The sequence below is a fragment of the Corvus cornix genome, chromosome 3, assembly GCF_000738735.6.
Source record: "Corvus cornix cornix isolate S_Up_H32 chromosome 3, ASM73873v5, whole genome shotgun sequence".
NCBI lineage: Eukaryota > Metazoa > Chordata > Aves > Passeriformes > Corvidae > Corvus > Corvus cornix.
The window spans coordinates 22,035,135-22,054,563 of NC_047056.1; the positions used below are offsets into that span (position 1 = coordinate 22,035,135).

Consider the following 19,429-nt stretch of genomic DNA (forward strand, 5'->3'; position numbering starts at 1 on the left):
GCGGTGCCGGCGGCCCGGCCCGGGGAGCCCCGCCCGGGCGGCACGGGATGCGCGGGTGCGGGGATCCCGGCTCGTGGCCTTTCCCCGAGACTCAAAGTCCGCGCCGCAGGGATGAGGCCGAGGTGTCACGGCCCGGACGTGGCAGCCACAGCACGGCGGCGGCGCAGCCCCGTTCCAGGTGTTCTGCAAGGGTACGGCCGGGGGGGATTTACACTTGGCGGGGACTGACCGCCGAACCCCTTGATAACACAGGCGCTCGTGGCCTCTACAAATCGTAATGAGCCCCTGGTACGCCGCTCCCAGCGTCTGCCGTGGGCTATTTTAAGCTATGCTGCCCTAAATCCCTAGGCCTGTAACGCAGAAATGACTCACGGATTTTAAAGAGGAATGCTACCAGAAAGGCAAGTTTGATGGTTATTGAGCCACCATGTTCCGTGTGTTGTGTCTCCTCCAGGTTCTTTAAGCTCTACCTGGACTTCTCCCTGCGGATGGGCTCTCGTGCATGCACAGGTCTGCGGAACGCTTTGGTGTTAGGAAACCCTCAGGGTTTGAGGGGCATTGCTGCAGTTCTAAGGAGCATATTGTGCTGCAGTACCTTGTCCTTTCATAAGATTACCTTCAATTTCTTGTCTGTAGTGGGATCTGTACCGATGTAGATCTCACACTTCAGATTATAAACTGCTAAGATTTTTTTTTTTCTAATCACTGTGCTTTCATTCATTTAATTGCAGATGTTAAAAAACAGCTTTTCCTTTCCAGGTTATTAATATCTCTGCTCTCATGCAGGTTTTTGACATAAAATATTTAACAATACTTAATTGCATGTCTTTGTGAAAGATGAGAGTGTCTTGTACTGAAGTTCCTAGTAAGCAAGTGCCTCTCCTTTGAGGAACATTTTCTTAAGGAAGGGGAAGAAAGAGGACATTGGTTGTTAGCAGCTCACTTGTCACTCTCACTTATCTTATGAGAGAGGAAGAACGTGTCTTTTACATCTTGTGCTGGTACACAGAACTTCATGGAAGTTATATAAGTTATCAGAAGTTCGCAAATTCGAGTACTTGGGGGAGAGAGACAGTGAGTAAAGAGACAAACACATCAGGCTTAGGAAATGTACGGAGCTGAAAACAGTAAGAGGCAGGGAGAGCGTTCATTTGAAGTTTGCCCAGCCCCTGCACATTTCTAAGCATCTGCTGCTAACCACGTTTAGAAAGCAGGAAACTGAGCTCAGCGGAACATTGATCTGAGCCACCGTGGCTGTTCTTATGTGCACTGTAATCAATCAAAGCATCCCTCAGTGAGTCAGTAGCCTCCATTCACTATGGAGTTTCAAAAGCTCAAATGACTCATAAAATAATTTGGCTTCTACTTACAAATCAGAATTTGGAGATACCTAATTCTGAAGAATATCTTTTCACATGGTATAGCCAACAGAAAAGGGTAATTAGACGAGAATAAAAAATACACAATTAAGTGTTACTGGCTTATTAAGACTTCTCTAGATCAAGGCAAGAAAATCTAGCAACACTGAGATGAGAGACAATTTGCATCATATTAATAGGTTAGTCTTTTTCTTATCTTCTATTTTGTCTATTACACAACCTTCACGCTTTTCAGCACATCCTCCTTTCCATTAAAACCCACAGCTTCAGTGATTTCTTTTTTTTTTCAGCATCACTACAGAGGTTACTACTATGTAAAAACCTTCGAAGTGGCAGATCAATTTGGGTGTCCTGTGTAGGTCAAAATACAGACAATAACTGCATGCTATGTGTGGATTCTGGTCCTAGAAATAACAGCAGTTGTTGTTGCTATAGCTATGGCTTACTGTCTTCTGTCCTAGAAATACATCTAAAAGATAAGAACACAAAAATGCAGAAAAGAACAAACCACCAAAACAAGATGGTCTTGAAAATACAGTTGGGAGATCCTCTACTACACGTGTATTATGGGACTAGTAGTTTCACTGTCATATTGTGATGAAACTAACAGAAAATGGATGGGTATTTTTACCTTTCACCAGTAACTTGTCTCCAAGAAATGGAAAACCCAAAGTGGATTTGACACATTGCCTAACTAGCGTGCTCATCACTGCATTATTTCAGTTCCAGTCTTCCCTACCACTCCTGGGAAAACTTCAAATGTTATTTAAAGTCACTTTTATGACAGATATAAAAGGAATGCAGAGAAACAGTATTTTACTTGATTACAGTTCCTGCACAGCATCTGCACTATTCAGCACTATAATTTTTCTTATGCATTGTGCTGTGTTTCCTTACAGTAAACAGGGCCAGCATTTACTCTGTCCTCAGAAGACCTTAAGAAAGCGTTCTAAGTGCTTATTCAAGCAACATCGGCAGAGCCAGAGGATTGTTTCTGCAGCTGGTAAGCAGCAGTGGGTCTGTCAGCAGGGTCTGCAGGGCGGGCAGGTCTCCCACCCATCCCTCAGCAGAGCACCTTCAGCTGCATTTTAAAACCTGACAAGGTTGAAGTACTTTATTGGGTGAGTGGGGTTCGTTTTTTTTCTGCAAACACTAAGCATGATGCTGCTGCCCTTGAAATAGTCAGCACCTTGAAATACATCGCAGCTCTTTCTCAGTCCCTTTGACCCTGCAGGAACACATGGTGATCCCAGGGAGAAGACCACCTATGGAAACTGTCACAGAACATGCTGAGTTGGAAGGGACCCACAAGGATCATCAAAGTCCAGCCCCTGGCCCTGCACAGGACATCACCGAGGGTCACACCATGTGCCTGAGAGCGTTGTCCAAATGCTTCTTGAGCTCTGCCAGACTTGGTGTTGTGACCACTTCCCTGGGGAGCCTGTTCCAGCGCCCAGACACACGCTGGGTGAAGAAACTACTGCATGAACACAGTTACCTCCATCTAAATGCTTCAAAAGCCCGCAATCAGGCTGCCTACATGCCGGTCGTGCTGCGCTCTGGAGCGGGCGCTGCCCCGGAGCGCCCCGGGAAGGGAGCGCGGTTTCGGGGCGTCACCCGCCCGGGGCCGAGATGGCGGCCGGGCCTCGGCGTCGGTTTCCAGGACTAAACATGGCCGCAGGCCCGGCCCTTGCACTACAAGTCCCAGGAGCGAGCGGGAGGGCGCGGCGCGGCCGCAGCCCGTGCGGGGTATGAGGCGGTGGCCGGAGCGCGGCGGGCGGAGCTGGCGCTGCCCTGGGCTGACCCCCTCGGGGGCGCCGCGGCTGCGCGGGGCCGGTAGCGCGGCTCCCCTGGGCCGGGCCCGCGCCCGGGCCCGCCGGGAGGTAACGGGGTTGGGGGCGCTGGTGTTGAATGCCCGCCATTAGGCCGAGCAGGGCCGCGGTAAACAGCGCGGCGTGGGGCTGTCTGCTGCCGGGGGTGCGGGGCTGGGGGGCCGGGGTTTAGGAGGGAGCAGTTTCTCAGCGCTTTTCTGTAAAGCAAGTGTTTCAGGAGGTTTTTGTAAAGGAGTGGTGCCTCTTTTTGCTCCATAGTAATGCTGTGGTGTGCGGGGGGGGTGGGTGGAGGAGTGTTTTGTTTGTGTGTCTGCCCGACTACATCTGGTGCGCTGTGGCGGGAAAGGGTTGTTTCGGGACAAGCGGGTTTTGCCGAAAGTTGTATTAGCTATTAAAGGGTGTCCAAAGGAGGGCAATGAAGCTGGTGAAGGGCCTTGAGGGGAATCCATGTGAGGAGCGCCCGAGGTCATTTTCAGCCTGGAGGAGACTGAGGGAGACCTCGTGGCAGTCTACAACTCCTCATGAGGGCAAGAGGAGGGGCAGGCAGTGACCTCTTCCCTGTGGTGCCCAGTGACAGGACCCAAGGCAGTGGCCTGAAGCTGTGTCAGGGCGGGTTTAGGCTGGATATTAAAGAAAGGTTTTTCACCCAGAAAGTGCTCGGGCGCTGGAACAGGCTCCCCAGGGAGGTGGTCACAGCACCAGGCAGCCTGACAGAGCTCAGGGAGCGTTTGGACAACGCTCTCAGGCACATGGTGTGACTTCTGGGGATGTCCTGTGCAGGTACAGGAGTTGGACTCGATGATCCTTGTGGGTCCCTCCCAACTCAGCATGTTCTGTGATTCTGTATTTCAGCGTATTTGCTCTGCTGAATGGCAGCTGGGAGGTTCTCACTTCAGTTCAACTTCACGCATACCAGGCTTTGTTATCTTTTGCTTATAAGCTCAAAATACACCTTCTTATTTAAACAGTGAGGAAGCTGAGACAGATTATTGTCACTCAGCCTTCATTCCAGTGATTTTGTTGAGAGACAGGTTTCTTTTTTCTTCTGGAAAAAAAAAAAAAGGAAAAACCCCACCTTTTTTTCATGGTTTTAGTTGCTGAGCTGTGGTTTGCCTTCCTGGAAAAGAAATAAGAATACAGACTTAGTCTTGAGCTGGTGCTAGTGATGCCTTGAGACTTAGCACCTTTATTTCCCTGTTGTGTTGGCATTGGGATTTGAGCCATATCAATGGCTTTCCAAACAAAGTTCTGACTGCTTGCAGGAAAGTGGTCTTCTCATTCCTTACAAATAGCCTTATGATAAAGTTAATGCAGCATGCAAAAATGACCTTTTGTAAAGGTCATTCCTCTGAGCGCTTGAAAGATCTGACACTGGAATTCAGCAAGGCAGAAAATAAATTGTAAATAGTTACTCAGATGGATAGGGTTTGGACACTAAATGGCACTTGTAAATCTGAGGGGAGGAAAAGGATGCAAGATCTCTTTGTAAAGTCCCATTTTGCATATCATTTAGATAAATGTTTAAATATTTTGTATATATCTATAAGCGTTTGAGTATCTTGTATGCGTTAACTTGTAGAGAAAGAGTATCTTGTGTAAGTCCTGACCAGGATGATTTGCCTCTACAGCCTTCTACAGGCAGGTGTAGTGGTGTGCAAGTAATGAAACTTGTGCTTTTTTGGTAGACACTCCATGCTGCCCCGCCATGTGCAGAGGCTGGGCAGAGACTGGATCACCCACTGGAATGGCTCCCAGCTACTCACCTTGAACAGCCCAGTTTCCAGCTGTATGAGATGGGCCAGACACTCTCCTCCCTGGGCCTCGTTTCCACTCCCTATTTCAGCTGATTTCTCAGCAAACTGGAGATTCCCTCCAGTCTTTGGACCTTGGAGACAGTTTCAGAACTATAACTGGCATCTTGATAACTACACACAAAGTTGTTGCTTTCACCTACCCAACCCCAGTATGAAATCTGAGGGAGAAGAGCCATTGACAAAGAAGAGAAGACTCAGTGGCCAGGATGATACTTCGACTCCTGAACAAGAAACAAACTTGTCTAATCAGAAGGGAGTATCTTGTCTTTCTGTAGCACAGAATGAAGAAAAACACAGCAGCAAGAAAGGTAAAAAATGCTCTTTGCTCATTTTCCATGTTCATTTGTAGTGCTAAATACACCAAATGCATTAGAGTTATGAGCAGTACTGCCTGCTCCTTTTGAGTTACTCTTTTTCTTGGCACCCCTCTCAGGCAAACATGTCTTAAAAATGGTCCAGTTTTGTAATACTGTTTAGTCTGTAAACTTGTATTTTGTGCTGTCAAACAGTGCACCAGAACTAGGTTCACTGCACTTGGCAGTAGAACACAGTCAGTTGTGTGAGGGATTGCCCAACTTGGGGAGTCCTGAGCTTGGTTCAGACAACATTCTCTCCTCATGTCTCTGTCACCAGGTCATGTCTGTTAACTTGGAAACTCTAAAAAGCAAGAAGATTTGGCTGACTTGCTGTAGGGCTGAGCTGGGCTGGCAGTTGTATGGCTTCATTCCTGGTACTCTACCTGAGCTCATAAACCCTGCTGGACTTGAACTGGGTTCTTTCCAGACCAGCTGAGTTATCTGCAACCTAGAAAACTGAGAACCAATGGACAGAGATTTAATGGTGCTTGCTTCCAGTGTGACTGTGTGATTTTGTTTTTGCAACTGCATTCTGCCAGTGACATGTTAGCAAGTTTTGTGTCAGATCACATCTGACAGAGCAAGCAGCACTTGTGCTTATCCAGAGAAATACAGGAAGAAGTGCAGATTTGTCTACTGTGCTCACTGACAAACTTCCATGAAACTTCAAAGTGTCTGTGTTAGCTTATTGCAGCTACAATCTTCTACATAGCATCCAAGTATTTTACTGAGTTTTGTATATATTTACAGTTTTGTCTAGTGTGAAACAAATAGAGGGACACAGTCAAAATCATGGCCCTCTTGCATAAGTGACTTCCTTAGAAAAATAAACTGGAAATTGTATTATGACTAAAAAGGGCAGTAGATGCTATCAGCATCCCAAAGGGATTTTTGGACACAAATACCCCTAAGGCTTAGAAACATCATATCTATCTTCAGGAGCATAGCAATGAAATTTACTAACCAAATAGGACAGATAGTAACAGCTATAGCTGCAGTCTGCCACTGGTTGTTAGCATCGGTAACCGGACCTCAGCTTGCTCTCAGATGAGGTCAGATATAAAGGGTGAAAAGCACCTCTGTGAGTTTTTAAGTGGAGAAATACATTTCTTAAACAGTAACTGGATGCTTAATGGTGGGCAGATAGGTTATTACAAATTTTCATACTAATAGTAAGTATGAAATCAGAAATGGCAGAAAGGCAAAGGAAGCCTTTTCAGAAGTTCTTGGTAATTCTGAGACTTAATAATTTCTTGATTTCTCAACTCACTGAGGAAAATCAGGTTCATTATTTGTTTTGGGACTCCTGTAGGAGACCCTGTTGCAGCTTATGGATGAGTTTTACAGACTGGACACAGGCTAGAGGTGATTGATTGTTTCCTAACCCTTTGTTAGTCATGGATAGAGAGATCAACAAGATGCCCACATGCCGCTCTAAGGAGTGTATCCCAGACTGACGTACACCATCTCTGCTGAGAAGGCAGCATAAGACTCTGTTAACAGAGTGGATTTGACTCACCAGTTTGACAGCCCTTCTGCAGGAGCAGGGGGTATAGTCTGATAGCAACAATCTCCTTAGAACATGCCAGTTCCCCAGTTTCAAAGCAGTTGAAATATAATGGTTTTGTGATGTTTGTTTGTTTGATTTTTTTTTTTTAACTTATAATGCTTATATAAAATAATGATGCTTATATAAAATCCATCTTAAACAGAGGGTCTGAATCACTGCTAATTGAATAAGATTTTAGAATTATTTAAGTGATTTGAAAGACAAATAATTGTCAGTAGAATGATTTCCAAGAGCAGTAAGAAGTCGTATGGTCTATAACAACTTTTTTCTGCTTCATATGCTTTTAACAGGAACCATCAAAAGACACTGGGAATATTTCTGTCAGCAGAGTAAAACAATGAAAATCGCTAAAAATAAAGGATCTGACCAAAGCAATACAGGAAGTGACGCAACATTTGATTTTACAGTCATGTCCTACAATATTCTCTCACAGAATTTGTTGGAAGACAACTCTCACCTGTACAAACACTGCAGGCAGCGATTGCTATTCTGGACATACAGATTTCCCAACATCCTACAAGAAATCAAAGAGCTGGATGCAGATGTGAGTAGAAAATGAGCACGTGGATATTTCTTAAGAACTGATAAACAGAAGTAGCAAATTCTGCTACTCTCTGTGGGGGTCTGAAAAAACACTGCTGTGGTTTTGTAGAGTTTATTGTTTATTTTTGAGGACACATAAATTATTGTAAGTCTTAATCAGGAAGTCAAGTCAGTAAAATTTTGCTTCAGTCATTGTTTAGACCAACAAAAGTTCAGTGATAGAATCCATCCTGTTTGTGTCAGAAAACAGTACTGAAAAAAAGTGGTTGTATTAGAGAAGCCACAGAAAAACAGCCTTGTACCATTTGAAAAATGCAGTTATGTTACTACATAGCCAGGAATCTGGAAATTAAAGTCCCCCTCAAGCTCTTTCTTTCTTCCTAATAAATTTATACATCCTGTATGCATATATTTTTACAATGAGATACCTTAGGTAGCTTTCTGAGAGGAACAGCTGCTGTCAGACCCTGGTAGGTGCAGGTGCCCTTTCCACAGAGAAATTTCTTGCTAAAGGACATAGATTTTTAACTATTTCATTGGTTGGAACTGTAACCTTAAGTGAAGCAGAGACTTCAGAATGTTGCTTGAGATTTGAGTCTCCCTTGAGACCTTGAATGAGCGATTGTCAGCTGGGCAAGTGGAATGTGTTGCTGCAGTTCAGCAAGCAGGGGTAACTTGTTCCCCTTTGGCAACTCAGTCCTTTATCCCAGTGGTGGTTGTAAATCTGTGTGTTACTGCAGCATGCTGGGGAAAGGCTCAGAGATGCTCACAACTGGAGCTGGACTCGATGATCCTTGTGGGTCCATCCCAACTCAGAATATTCCGTGATTCTGTGAACTCTCTTAACTGAATATTTTGAGTTTGATCTTTGGTTTAGGTTCTCATAATATGGAGGCTTGTTTTCCACCCTGTAGTATGCCATTGGCCTCTTCATCTCTCCTTTCTGGCACTGAGCCTTCCCCTGAACTGCTGAGAATGTAGTAGCAAGTTACTACTTTGATTATATTTATTCTCACCTCTGAAAATGTCTATCTGAAAAAGGGTGAGAGGAATTGGGGCCTTCTTCATAATCTTAGGCAGCATTTTCTATAGAAGAGTGAATTCTATTGTGGGATTATGGAGTCAAAAAGCTTCTGAGTTTGATATTTTTTTTTTAATACCTTTACAGAGATATGCTGTGGTGATATTTTGATGTACTTACTAATATATTGTAATTGTAAACCTTTGCCTTAGGTGCTCTGCTTACAAGAAGTCCAAGAAGACCACTATAGAACAGAGATCAAGTCGAGTTTGGAATCCCTGGGTATGATGAAACTCCTAGGACCAATACATTGTCTTCTCCCCTGCAGGGGTAACTTGTTACCCTTTGGGAACTCAGCACTAGTTTCCTCAAAAAAACCCTCTCATAGATTATAGAATCAAGTCTTTTGCCATCACATGCAACAATGTTGTGTATCCTCTTTCATAAATTCATCAAGTGCTCTCTGGAAACTACCTTAATGTTTTTTAGCAGTATTCCTGTTGGGTAGCTCTTCAAGGGCATGCTTTTCTGCCTTGAAACCTTCCAAATACCAGCACTAAATGTTATCCATGGTCAGTGTATATATATTAGTTTTTATACAAGTGCTGTCAGTCAGTCTGAATAGACTGTCTTGTCACTCTCCCTCATGTGATTTTATGGAAGGGTTTGATTCCATGGTGGTTTAAACTGATCTAAATCTTCTGTGCCCTGCACCACCTTCCAGTCCCAGGGCCCTGCTTCCATCCTGGCACTGGTTCTCGTCTGATGCCAGGAGGGCATGGTAAAGGAGCAGCACTGGACTGGTAATTTTTTTTCTTTCTTGGTTAGTTGAGGTAGTCTAGCTCCCAGAATTGAGTGTTTGCAAAGAAGATAGAGTAATGGCAGTACTGATTGAAATCCACTTGAAATGTGAAACAACACTGCGAGGCCAGGCTTGTGGGGGCAAGTGAGCTTCTAGCTACTGTACAGGAGGATCTGGAGCTTGCTTTAGCCCTTCCTTTCCCCATCCCTAGCTCCCAGATGTGTGTCCTGCCCCTTATCCTGGGCTAGTTGTGGCACTCACTAGTGAAATCCACCAGTCCAGCAGAATACTATCCAGACTAATTTTATTTTTCTGGGTTAATTTTCTGTTGGCTTACTGAGTTAGCAGTAAGTGCTGCAACAAGTGGCAGGAGCAACATGGCCTTAATCTGGGAGAGGGGAATGGGAATCCCTTGTTCCAGCACTGGTGTGAGCTCAGGTCAACTCACCCTACTTCACTAAGGCTGTACTTCATGAATTCATATGGTCTGGGCAGGGCAGAGAATATTTGAAAATGGCAAAAACTAGATACTGTTTCAAGATCTAATTTTTTTTCCCTACATTGATAAGGTCTTGTTTAAATCTTGTTTAAATCACCTCTACATAAAATGAAGAAATTGGCAAATCACTATTTTTAGGTGGACTTGTTTGAAGTCCAGTGCTGTCATTTGATAAGTGTCTCTGTTCCCTTGGTGAAAGCTTGCCACTTGCTGCTCACTGGATAATTGCATAATTATGTTTGAGGCCTTTGTTCTATGAATCATTTTAGACATTGACTAATGACTTAGTGTGATTAAGGCTTTTGATTGGTAATGCTTCACTGGTATCACTCCTAAACCACGCTTGTAACATCCAGAAAAAGCTTCAATGCACAAGGCCACTTTTATATGACTTGGGGGCTTTCTTTGTTGGGTTGGTTTGGGTTTTTTTTCCACATGAGGAGATAAGAACATGGTTGGTATCTTAGAGTATGTAGATGCTTACACATTGCCAAAGGTATTGGACCAGGCTTCCTGTCCTGCCTTGCTTCAGGTCAGATTGGGGCAGAAAGAAAAGTGAACACGAGTCTATGTGAACTTCATGCAGACTTTGGTACTTCAGACTGAGGGTTGACTGTCATGTGAGAGAAGTAGTGTGAGATTTTTCTAATTTTTTTTGTTTCAAAGTCTCTATTGATACAATAGTATTTTATGTTTTTAACTGCCTTTTTTACAGGGTATCACTGTGAATATAAAATGAGGACAGGGAGAAAACCTGATGGCTGTGCCATTTGCTTCAAAACTTCCAAATTTAGCCTGATCTCCTCAAACCCCGTGGAATTTTTTCGCCGCGATATCCCACTCTTGGACAGGGACAACGTTGGACTGGTGTTGCTGCTGCAGCCCAGATTTCATTGTAAAGCCAGCGCTGCCATCTGTATTGCCAATACACACCTGCTGTACAACCCAAGGAGAGGGGACATCAAACTGACCCAGCTTGCAATGCTCCTGGCAGAGATAGCCAGTGTTGCCCCTCAGAAGCATGATAACTTCTGCCCAGTTATCATCTGTGGGGACTTCAATTCTGTTCCTGGCTCTCCATTGTACAGATTTATAAAGGAAGGAAAGTTAAATTATGAAGGACTTGCTATAGGGAAGGTAGGCTGTGCTTCTCACTTCTCACCAAGAAAATGGTTAGTGCTGATTAAAGAGAAGTATTTGGTGCTGTGATTGCTTCCATTGCAGTGCCTGTCTTAGTGCCATCTCTGCAGCCTGCAAAGCAAAAGTTACTGCAGAGTTACTTCAATGAGCTTGGTTGTATTAGCTGTGCCTTAGGGAATGTTGCATCCTCTCCCAGCATTCTGAAAGGAAAAACTCACCAACAATCATTCTTGAAATGTAGTGAATCCACAGGGTGATTGTATCACTGTGTTTGGATGATTTTTATCACTGTGTTTAGGTGTCCCAGTCTTCAAGTAGGATAAAGTAACTACTTAATCAAAAACCTACTGTGTGCTCTGTGGGAAGATGACTCTTACTGTAGATAAACTTGGTGGCCGCAGTAATTATGAAAGCAAAGCTGCAATTAGATGCTGAACCTCAACTGTTTCATGTTAAATGATGTCTTGTTGTCAGCTCTTGTATGTAGCTGTTGGATGTGTCACATGCTATTTAATAGGAGTGACTGAACTACATTAAATGAGAGAACATGACAAAAAAATAGCCCTGCTGGGTGTTCTTTGCTAGTGGGTAGTTGATTCAAGCCCCCATTTGACTTGACTTGCTCCCAGAAGGATCAGCATCCTGAAGCTGAAGTGTCTGCTATGTAGCTTTGTATGCTGATCTGGTCCTGTCACATGGCTAAAAGTGTCCTTGGAAGTCTCTCAGTGTCCAAGAACTACCTGGAAAAATTGGGTAGCTGCAAAGAACTTGCTAAGAATAAACAAAGGGGATGCACATAAACGGTGTTATTTTTACAGGGATTTTACTCTTATAAGAGTTATTCTAAGGGACTGGGCCTTTTTCTTTTTCTTTAAACTTTACGAAAAATGTTCATTTATTTCAGGTTTGTTTGGTGGTTTTTTTGTTTTTTTTAAATCAGATTTCTGTCTGAAAAAAGCTTGTGTTGTCCTTTTCAGGTCTCTGGACAAGAACAGTTTCCAAGGGGACAAAGAATCTTATCTATACCAATTTGGCCAAAAAAATTAGGTATTTCACAAAACTGTGTATATGAAATAAAACAGCAACAAAAAGAAGAAAATGCAGGTCAGTTTTTGGATTAATGAGTTTTTGTGAACCTTTGAAAGTATCATTCAGGCAGTACTGAAAACAAGATGTTCTGTTCTAGTGGGGGAAAAAGAATGAGTCTTGAGCTTGCAAAACTCCCTTGTTGGGCTCATTAGAGTGTAAAGCAATGTATTCACCTAAACTTTGCAAAGTTGAATGTTTAGAAGATAGTAGTTACAAATTTCCATTCGGGAGTTGGTGTGTAATGTTTAAACTGCTGGGTTTGCATCCTGAAAGGCAGCTGTGCTGTGACTGGGAAGAGGGAGGTGAAGGAATGCAGCACATGGACGTAGTGTGATCATGCATTCTGCCTCAGAGCTTATGAAGTATAGTGTTGGCACTTCGTGGAACAGCTGGGAAAAGCAAGTGATTCCTTGCTGAGTATGGCTACATCTTTCATCCACTATTTTTTTCTTTGACAGAAAAAAGCAATTTTAAATGAATGGGACATAATGTAAAAGATCTTTAGAAGGAATGCTACTAAAGGAACAGAAGAATTTAATCCAGCTTTGTGACTTGTATCTTGCCTGCTGCAAAAAATAAGTGTACTTAAAGACACTTTTTTCCTGTAGCTTTTCTGTAACTCTTCAGTATTGGTCTCACTTCTATCCTATTTTTAAATGTAAATTGAATTTATTTTTATTTTGCAGGAGAAAAATTGGAAGCGGCAAAACCAGACAACCCTCAGGAGATTGTAATAGCATCTGAAAAGTATGTGTTGGGGGAAAATATGGAAGCCCTTGGCTGGTTACTTGGGGGTTGGTTTTGGTTTTAGACCAAATTTATATCTGATTCCAGTTGTGGATACCTGTTGATCACCCAACCCATTCTGCCCTTTTGGCAAAATCAGAATTGTCCATTCAAACATGAAAAGGCTGATCAGACAGCAAAAGACTAGAACTGGCAATAATGGAATGTGTGTTCTTTCAGGAACTTGGAGATATTTTTTCATAATGCAGGGGTGAGGTGTCAGTGCTTTTTAGAGGATACTTTCGGTCTGCTTATTAAAATAATGCTTCTGGCATTTTTTGTCACTTCTTGACATAAACAGGACATCATCCTCTGTAGGGACATTGCAAGAAACGTGAATTTCAGTCCAATTGCAGAAGCCATGTTTTTGAAAGAGGGAGAGGACAAAAATAAACCAATGTTGTCCAGCTGCTGAAGTGTTAGCAGTTCTAGTTTATGGATGTAGTGAAATCCTATAATACAGCACGAAATTTGGGTGAAGGAGGGAAAGGAACTGGAAGGGTCATAAAATCTTCCTTGTCATGAGTTCTGTGGGAGAATTTGAGTCTGAGAAATGTGGAGTATTATGGATTTGGTAATACAACTTTCACTCAGATCAAATATCTGCTTGTTGAACTGAAGGAGGAAGCCATGGCTAGAATGCTGAGAAGGAAAATGTAACTGCTTCTTGAAAGGAAAAATACTTGCATTTACCAAACTGGTAAAGGCATACAAAGTAAGGCATAGAAGAAGGAAATTGGCATAAATGTGTGTATGGGATGTCAGGCTCCAAGTCAGCCATTTCTTACCAGAAATGAGATCGTGGTATCACTGCAGATAGTTATATTAGAACTCATGGTGATTCTTGGTGATGAAAAAGGTAAGTCGTGGCATTTGTGAGAGAAGAAGCAGGTAACAAACAGGAAGCCCTGTGTTTAAAACCATAGCATGCTGAATGCTTCTTGCAGGGCTTTTTCCCCTCATCTTAAAAGGGATGTCATGTAACAAAAGCAGAAATTACTACTTGTCCTGTGTTGTTCCAGCTGGCATGTTTGCTCTGAATCAGGCAAGGTAACATGCTGATTTTGTTTTTAATTGCTTGGATTTCAACCAGAACACATTGCAGCCCAGGTTTAAGATGCAAGATGAGGCAGGTACAGCTGAGGGATGGATGATTTGCAGAGATGATGGAAGCAAATGTCTGGGAGACAGGAGTTCTTTTGCTGAAAGCTGTAGTTTTGCTGTTTGCAATTTTTCAAGATTGAAAAGACGAGTGAGACAAGTTGGGCTGAACTGAAGAGGAACAGACAAATGATGGGGAGATAGAAAATGGGAGCCTGAGTGGAAGAAAGGCTATGCCTAATTGTCTAACTTGGAAGCACTTGATAGCTCTAACTTGGGGGAGGAAAAAAACCTAAAAATCTGAATTTCTCTATATGCTGAAGGGCCTGGTTATAGACGAGTTTGTCCTTTGTTGCTTTCCTGTGAGCTGCATTTGTGGACATTCTGCCTGTGTGTCAGGGAGAGACTGCTGAGTGAGGACATGTGATTGCTTACAAAATGTATGTGGAGGTGAAAGCTATCTATAATTGAAGTGTCGGCTAAGCCAGTTCTGATCAGCTCTTTTACTTGAAAATGCTGCCTGCATTTTGCCTTCAGAGTTTCAGGCCTCTCACACAAAAGGCTATGGGATGGCTTGCAGGAGAGAAACACTAGTTTGCATATCCAGATAATTCGTTTTGTTTGTAACCAGGAACTATTTGGTATGTCTTCATTGCTTATTCCTTCTTTGTAATGCAAGAAAATAAAATTATTTCCTTTGATGTCTCTTTAGGTTGTCTTCAAAATTGCGGCACCATTTTAAATTGTCTTCAGTCTATTCTCATTACTTCCCTGAAACTGGGATACCAGAAGTGACAACTTGTCATTCCCGAAGTGCTGTCACCGTGGATTATATTTTCTATTCTGCAGCAAATGATGATACTGCTGCCCAGCCAGGTAAAGAAACCAACTTTTAATTATTTTTTATAAATGCTAAGCAAGAATATTTGTTTAAATGTAGTGATAATTTCATCCATGTGAAGTACCTCAGAGGTTCGTGGTAGTGCTTTGAACGTCAGCTGTTACCTGAGAAACGTGGCTGGCCTTGTCAGCTCACCACAGCAGGACTTGTAGTGCCACACAGGGCAAACCTTATCATCTGACTGAACATTTCTGTAGTTCTGTCTCATCATGGAGACAAGCTGGAGGTATAGGAAAGCAGCAGTGGAAGTAGCACCTGAGAAATATTGCTGTCAGTAACACAGGCCAGACCTACAGCAAGGCAGTATTTCCAATTGTCTCATCAACACAATGGTGAACAGCAATTTATGATGTGCATTAAAACTGATAAACGAACTGCAATTTACTTCTCAGCTTGTCTTGGAGTAATTTCTGCCAAGTAACAGACTCTGTGGCCTTTGAGCACAATCACTGGCACAGGCCCAGCTGTCCTTCTCCAGTTTGCAGTTGCAGCTAAAAGTCACCAGATGGTGCAAGAAAGTCGCTGTACTTCTGAGGGAGTTTCGTGATGGGTAACTAGGTGCTTAGCTGTCCTTTATTGCACTGGGACTCGTTCCGTGGCTGCTTCTGAGCAGTTTACTTTCCATGCCCTCCTGAGTTCTGTATTTTATGCCATCAACATAAACATGTTATTCCACAGTGCAGTGCTAGCAGATAAATGGCTCTGCAAACTTGTAGCAAAGAAATCTGGATTCCATTCCTGCTCCCACTGTAGAGGGCAACTGATTTTTATAAACTAATGCTGCTTTCAGTATGTGGAATGAAAACACCACCTTCATCTCTTGTAACTTGAGACTAGATTGTTAAAATTCATTGAGTCAATTCACAGAAGTCTCATTTGTCATAACATGCACAGTAAATGCTACCTTAATGTAAAATGACAAGTACGAAAGCTTTGACTGAAAAAACAGTACATGGGAAGTATTTAAATGACTTCTGAATGCCATGTGATTTAATAGAGTGCTGTGTGATTCCAGAGTGCGTCCCTGCACAAAACTGAATCCCAATTCACCTGTTTATATATATTTTTTGCATTATCATTGCCCCAGCAAAGATACAGTACTTTTTTTTTTTTTTGCACTTGTTTTTCAAATAGATTCTTCCCACATCAGAGCACAGAATGGAATCAAACCTGAATTTTCCAACTACTTTAAACTGGTATCGTTTTTGTTCATGAGCTCTTAGAAATTAAGTGATGGTTTGGATTTTCAGTTTTCTTATGACCTGGGCCTCTGTATTTAAAGTTACCAAAGTCAGAACAAGTGAATATTAAATGTGGTCTAGGCTGACTGATTGGGTTTTTCCATTTAAAGGGTTTTATTTTAAAATATTCATGTTTATTCTGTCATGTTTAGCCAGATATTTGGTTTGGTATTCAGGATTTCATGTAATCAGGGTTCAGTACCTACCTAAGTCCTGCAGGGCACAATTTTGCTGAGTGTTCTGAGTGATATTAATCACTGCATGGAGACCAAGCTCTCTGTGGCAATAAACAGCTCCTTTGTAGATATGCAGGTGCTGTCCCAAATGATAAATGTGTCTCAAGACCTGGTGGACGTGTGCTTTAGAGCTGCCAAGAGATCTTTGCAGTAAAAAAAGCTTTTCTTTAGAGCAGCAAACAGTTGCTGGGTTGTTAAAGGGCTGGAAAGCTGGCAGATGGCAAAGGATGAAGCTGTTGAACTCTCTGAGGAGTTCAGCAGTTGCTGGATAGTCCTTTAAAGTATCTCCTATGGTAAGCCAGTACCAGGTTCAGCCAGGAAGTTCTGAATTGGCCGAGCACTGTGACACAGAAAGTATTTCTGTCAAAAGTTACAGCTGCAGTTTGTGCTGGTCCTGAAAGCACTCAGCATGCTCAGTATCATCTCTGCACTCTGAAAGCAATAGGTAGGGTTGCTGAATTGTTGTCTCACATAAGTACATAGCTCAGGAAGTCTAAAAGTTTCACACATCATGGAAGGATCTCTACCTGAGCTGGAGAAGCTGTTTGCTCTTTGATGCTGGGAAATCTTGCCTGACACATTTAGTGGCCTTTAGTAATAGGTTTACAGCAGTTGTGGATAAGGGAAGAGCCACTGGTGCCATCTGCTTGGACTTGTGCAAGGCATTTGACATGTCCTGCCCAACAGCTGGAGAGATGGATTTGGTGGCTGCACCACACACTGAATTGGCTGGAAACAAACAGTTGCCATCAATGGCTCAATGTCCAGGTGGAGATGATCAATATTGAGACCAGCACTGCTCCATCCCTGGAAGTGTTAAGGCCAGGTTGGATGGAGCTCTGAGCAACCTGGTCTAGTGGAAAGTGTCACTTGCCCATGGCAGGGGGTTGGAACCAGATGGGCCCTAAGATCCCTTCCAACCCAAACTGTTCTATATAATTGTGTAGTAATTGCAAGGCTTGAGTTGTCTTCCCCTGTTGCATGAGCAATGTGGTGCTTCATCTGGGGAAGGAGGTGGGGGTGGGTTTCTTAGGCAGTTACAGGAATAGGTAGCAGGAGATAATGGAGGAAGATCCCTTTCTTCTGATGAACAGTTAAGAGAGGGAAATGCTAGAGTACTTTCATCCTTATGAGCAAGAATGTATGACCTGCCTGTGTGCTTGAGGATACAGAAATAAAATGTTATGTGAACCAGTAACTCTAAAAAGAGACCTTATTTTGCAAGTGTCACCTCTGTTTAGCAATGCTATTGTCTAAAGTACAGGACTGGATTATATGAGGCTTTTTCAGGGGAGTTACACTGAGCAAATAAATCCGTTTTCCTTTTTACCTCCATTTATCCCTCTGCAAAATAGTGTCCTTCTGAATACTTTGAGCTCTACTGATTAAACCCTACTCTGAGAGTCATAAAAGAACTTGTAAGCTGTCTTATTGGTGATTTTAATGGTGGAACAGTAACAACTTTGGATTATTGCTGCCATACTGTTTTCTTCCTTCTACATATGTATGAATGTGTGATGTTTAGCCCACACTGATGAGCATTTCCTTTTTGTTTTTTTTAACAGGAGCAGAGGATTCTTTTTGTGGGGGTCTGAAACTTCTTGGCAGGCTGGCACTTCTAACAGAGAAAGATCTTTGGACTGTTAATGGTCTTCCCAATGAAAATAACTCTTCTGACCACCTGCCACTGCTAGCAGAGTTCAGGCTTATTGAACGGTAATATCCAAAGGACTTTAGGTGTAGGTAAAGTTCCCTTTACCTTCTCTCTTCATGGGATGATTATTATTTTTTTAAAAGGTTAATCCAAGCACTGCTGGTCCAGTTAAATAAGTTTGCCTGCATGCTGATTTGTTAGTGTTGTGTAAAATAGACTTTCTAAAGGGACTTTCTTTTTAAACAAAAAAATGTTTCATTTACTTTATGAAGTCCTTTAGGGAGAAAAAGGAAAGATTTTACATTAGCTTCCTCTTTGATAAAGGAAAACATCTGTGCCAGACTCAAAATGGCATTATTTTTCATGGATATGTTGTAAATGATTTTTATTGTAAATCACAGTAAAAAGGACTATTCTGAGAACTGTCTGTTTCTTCAAGCAAAGGGGAATGTGTTTCTGTGCCTGCAGCATTTTATAACGGGTTGAAAATAATGTTTTACGACAAATGTGCTCTGTGGACACTTCCATCTTAATACTTCTGCAAAGGAGTTTACTCAGTGTTGTCAGTGCAGAGGCTGCAAGATTGAACTTTCAAAGGTAGAAAGGCATATAGGCAAATATTATGCTTTAAGAATTGGCGGCTTAAAATTATAAGGGCTTAAATATAGGTAGCATTCACTGAAATCCTTTTTAAAATATCTGAAATAAAGCTAAGCTTAATGAGCACACCACATCACAGGAAACTTAATTGATCTATTATAGGAAAAAAAAAAATTAGCCCTTGACATCTTGAGACCTCATACATATTGAGCAACTGGTGCCAGGGTGAGGTTTTTCCTTTTAGTTATTAAAAGTGCCATGTTGTATCTTGGAATGACAAATCCTGAGGTATTAAATGATCAAGATTTTATATTTACTCTTACTATGCACTTACAAACATTCTGTGTAAAATATAATTCACAAAGTAATTAAAGAAGGACCAGACTGCCTGAATATGAAACGTAGAGGAGCTGGAAACAAATCTTGTAACTTCGTCAAACTCCACAGGGATATGTAGAATCAACTTTGAAGTAACAGAATTGTCTTTCAGTGTAGTGCTGGAAAACCTACACCCATGGTCCTGAAATCACATTCAGACACATTTGTCTCCCAGAAGCACTTGTGGAATTCTCATCTGTGTTCCCTTTCCCTGACTGCAGACAACTGCAATTACTTTGTGCTTGGAGAGTAATGTAGGAAGTACAGTGGAAGTAAACATAAAACCAGTTGAATTGAAGAAGTTCCTCGGTGTTCCATTAGAAAATAGACCTCCTGCCAAAACATTCAGCTTATATTGTTGAGAATTTGGAGGGGGCTACTTTTGTCATAGGTAGTTGTAACTTAAGATCTTTCTTCTACCTGTTGATGCTGAGGATGAGAACCTGTTTGATACTGGATCCTGTCTGGGTTCAAGCATCTGAGTAAT

General features: G+C 42.4%; 1 protein-coding gene across 5 annotated transcripts; it reads left to right on the plus strand.

The window, feature by feature from the left end:
• Nucleotides 1-18: 18 nt before the first annotated feature.
• Nucleotides 19-18,690, plus strand: ANGEL2 (angel homolog 2). 5 transcript variants are annotated; one of them, XM_019282463.3, is made up of 10 exons: nt 19-191; nt 2,279-2,382; nt 4,897-5,333; nt 7,242-7,495; nt 8,728-8,797; nt 10,532-10,953; nt 11,934-12,060; nt 12,732-12,792; nt 14,645-14,808; nt 17,876-18,690. In XM_019282463.3, exons 3-10 carry the CDS (start codon nt 4,904-4,906, stop codon nt 18,028-18,030), a joined length of 1,683 nt encoding a protein of 560 aa, XP_019138008.1. In that variant the 5' UTR covers nt 19-191; nt 2,279-2,382; nt 4,897-4,903; the 3' UTR covers nt 18,031-18,690. The 5 variants fall into 5 exon arrangements, with proteins under 5 accessions (XP_019138008.1, XP_010391910.1, XP_039423783.1 ...); XM_010393608.4 differs by lacking the exons at nt 19-191; nt 2,279-2,382 and adding an exon at nt 2,476-2,500; XM_039567849.1 differs by lacking the exons at nt 19-191; nt 2,279-2,382 and adding an exon at nt 2,997-3,128.
• Nucleotides 18,691-19,429: the final 739 nt, after the last annotated feature.

Bases quoted from the DNA above. Each gene is read 5' to 3' on its own strand.
- ANGEL2 (XM_019282463.3), top strand. From the start codon at position 4,904: ATGCTGCCCCGCCATGTGCAGAGGCTGGGCAGAGACTGGATCACCCAC. The intron at 5,334-7,241 runs GTAAAAAATGCT...TGCTTTTAACAG, and splicing joins AAAACACAGCAGCAAGAAAG to GAACCATCAAAAGACACTGG. The intron at 8,798-10,531 runs GTATGATGAAAC...CCTTTTTTACAG, and splicing joins GTCGAGTTTGGAATCCCTGG to GGTATCACTGTGAATATAAA.